At 40.5% G+C, this 1,613-nt stretch overlaps 1 protein-coding gene across 1 annotated transcript in view; it reads left to right on the top strand.

Moving 5' to 3' along the window:
• Window positions 1-215: 215 nt before the first annotated feature.
• Window positions 216-1,613, top strand: part of fitm2 (fat storage inducing transmembrane protein 2) — a 58,460-nt gene continuing 57,062 nt past the window's right edge. The window contains exon 1 of the mRNA XM_046055185.1: window positions 216-423. Coding sequence (XP_045911141.1) covers window positions 251-423 — 173 coding nt within the window. The 5' untranslated portion in view covers window positions 216-250. The remainder of the gene's footprint in view (window positions 424-1,613) is intronic.

Raw genomic sequence — 1,613 nt, 5'->3', positions numbered from 1 at the left:
ATTGAGTCTGAGTCATAGAACAGACAACGCATTGAGTGGCTCGGTGAATTTATTGCACTGGGAAAACTAAATCATCCAGTAGGTGGCGGTAATGCAACATTTTGGATGCCAACCGCCATAAAACCACAAAGAAGAAGCGCACGAACCCGGTCGAGAAACCTCATTGGTTGAGCCCGTCGTCAGTCTCCTCCCTCCCTCCCTCCCTCCCTCCTCCCTCCTCCCTCCTACTCGTCTGGCCAGTTGTGTCAACATGGCAGCGCTGAATGTCATTGTGGAGAAGTTGGTGGTATTCTGGAGGGGAAATATCGTCCGAAATCACTTCCAATGGATATTTGTTTTATTTTCAGTCGTGGGGTCTTTTCTGAAAGAGATGGATCTCGTCCCGCAGACATATTTCAGCAGCAGCAGAAATGCCCTGAATGTGTAAGTAACGTTCCTGCTTGTATGCTGCTGGCTAGCTGACGTTAGCTAACACTGAATGAATTGTAAGTTAGGTCATGAGCTCACCTGTCGATGACAGTAAGGTGAACTGCTGATGACATCGACAATTGTTCAGATTTTCTCCGGACTGCGTTATAATGAAGTTTAGCAACGCTGAAGAAATGTAGGTCAAAGGTAAACTGCGGCTTTGTAGCTGTTTGCTGTACTGATACAATCCCCATTTGTTGTATAAAGTTCAAGTGGAACAGATAAAAACAAGACTAAAACAATAACAAAAAGAAAACAAAAGCTGTCATTATGAAATCCCTGTGTAATTTTCAATCAACAGAAGTTTGCCCATTAAAGTAAGAAATATTGCCCTTCACAAACAAGAAGTAGATTAGATCATTTATTACTTTGCACTGAGATTATGTAACTTTTTACAGAATAAATAGCAAATTCTCCCTTTAACAAACACGTTTAATTCATAAGCAAATAAAAGTGTGTGTACTGCTTGACCTCCAGCAGCCTCTGTAGGCTGATGTTAGTAATGTTAAATATTGAGTAAAACACTCATTACTGTGTCATTCACTGACTCTGCTCCTGTTGTGCTACTGTAACTATAGGTTAGCATTTTAGCTAAATACAAAGCATTATCCCATTGCTGTAACCTTGTAGCCTCAGTGGCTGCTGTTCAGAGAAGTAACATAGTCTGCTTTAACATTAAATATGTACTAGTATGTGCAAAATCTCTACCCAATAACATCTGCCTCAAAATCCAAATATTTCTCCTTCATGAATACTGATAAATATCAGCTGGTGTGTAATTGTACCCTTATACTATTTACATGATAGTAAATGGAGTATCTTTGGGTGTTGTGCTGTTGGTTGGACAAAACAAGACATGTGAAAAAGTCTACTTGGGCTGAAATACACTGCTCAAAAAAATAAAGGGAACACTTAAACAACACAATGTAACTCCAAGTCAATCACACTCCTGTGAAATCAAACTGATTGACAATCAATTTCACATGCTGTTGTGCAAATGGAATAGACAACAGGTGGAAATTATAGGCAATTCGCAAGACACCCCCTATAAAGGAGTGGTTCTGCAGGTGGTGACCACAGACCACTTCTCAGTTCCTGTGCTTCCTGGCTGATGTTTTGGTCACTTTTGAATGCTGGCGGTGCTT

The sequence above is a fragment of the Micropterus dolomieu genome, linkage group LG08 (genome assembly GCF_021292245.1).
Source record: "Micropterus dolomieu isolate WLL.071019.BEF.003 ecotype Adirondacks linkage group LG08, ASM2129224v1, whole genome shotgun sequence".
NCBI lineage: Eukaryota > Metazoa > Chordata > Actinopteri > Centrarchiformes > Centrarchidae > Micropterus > Micropterus dolomieu.
Note: the sequence above shows the minus strand (reverse complement) of the source record. Positions and strands in the feature narration are given on the sequence as shown.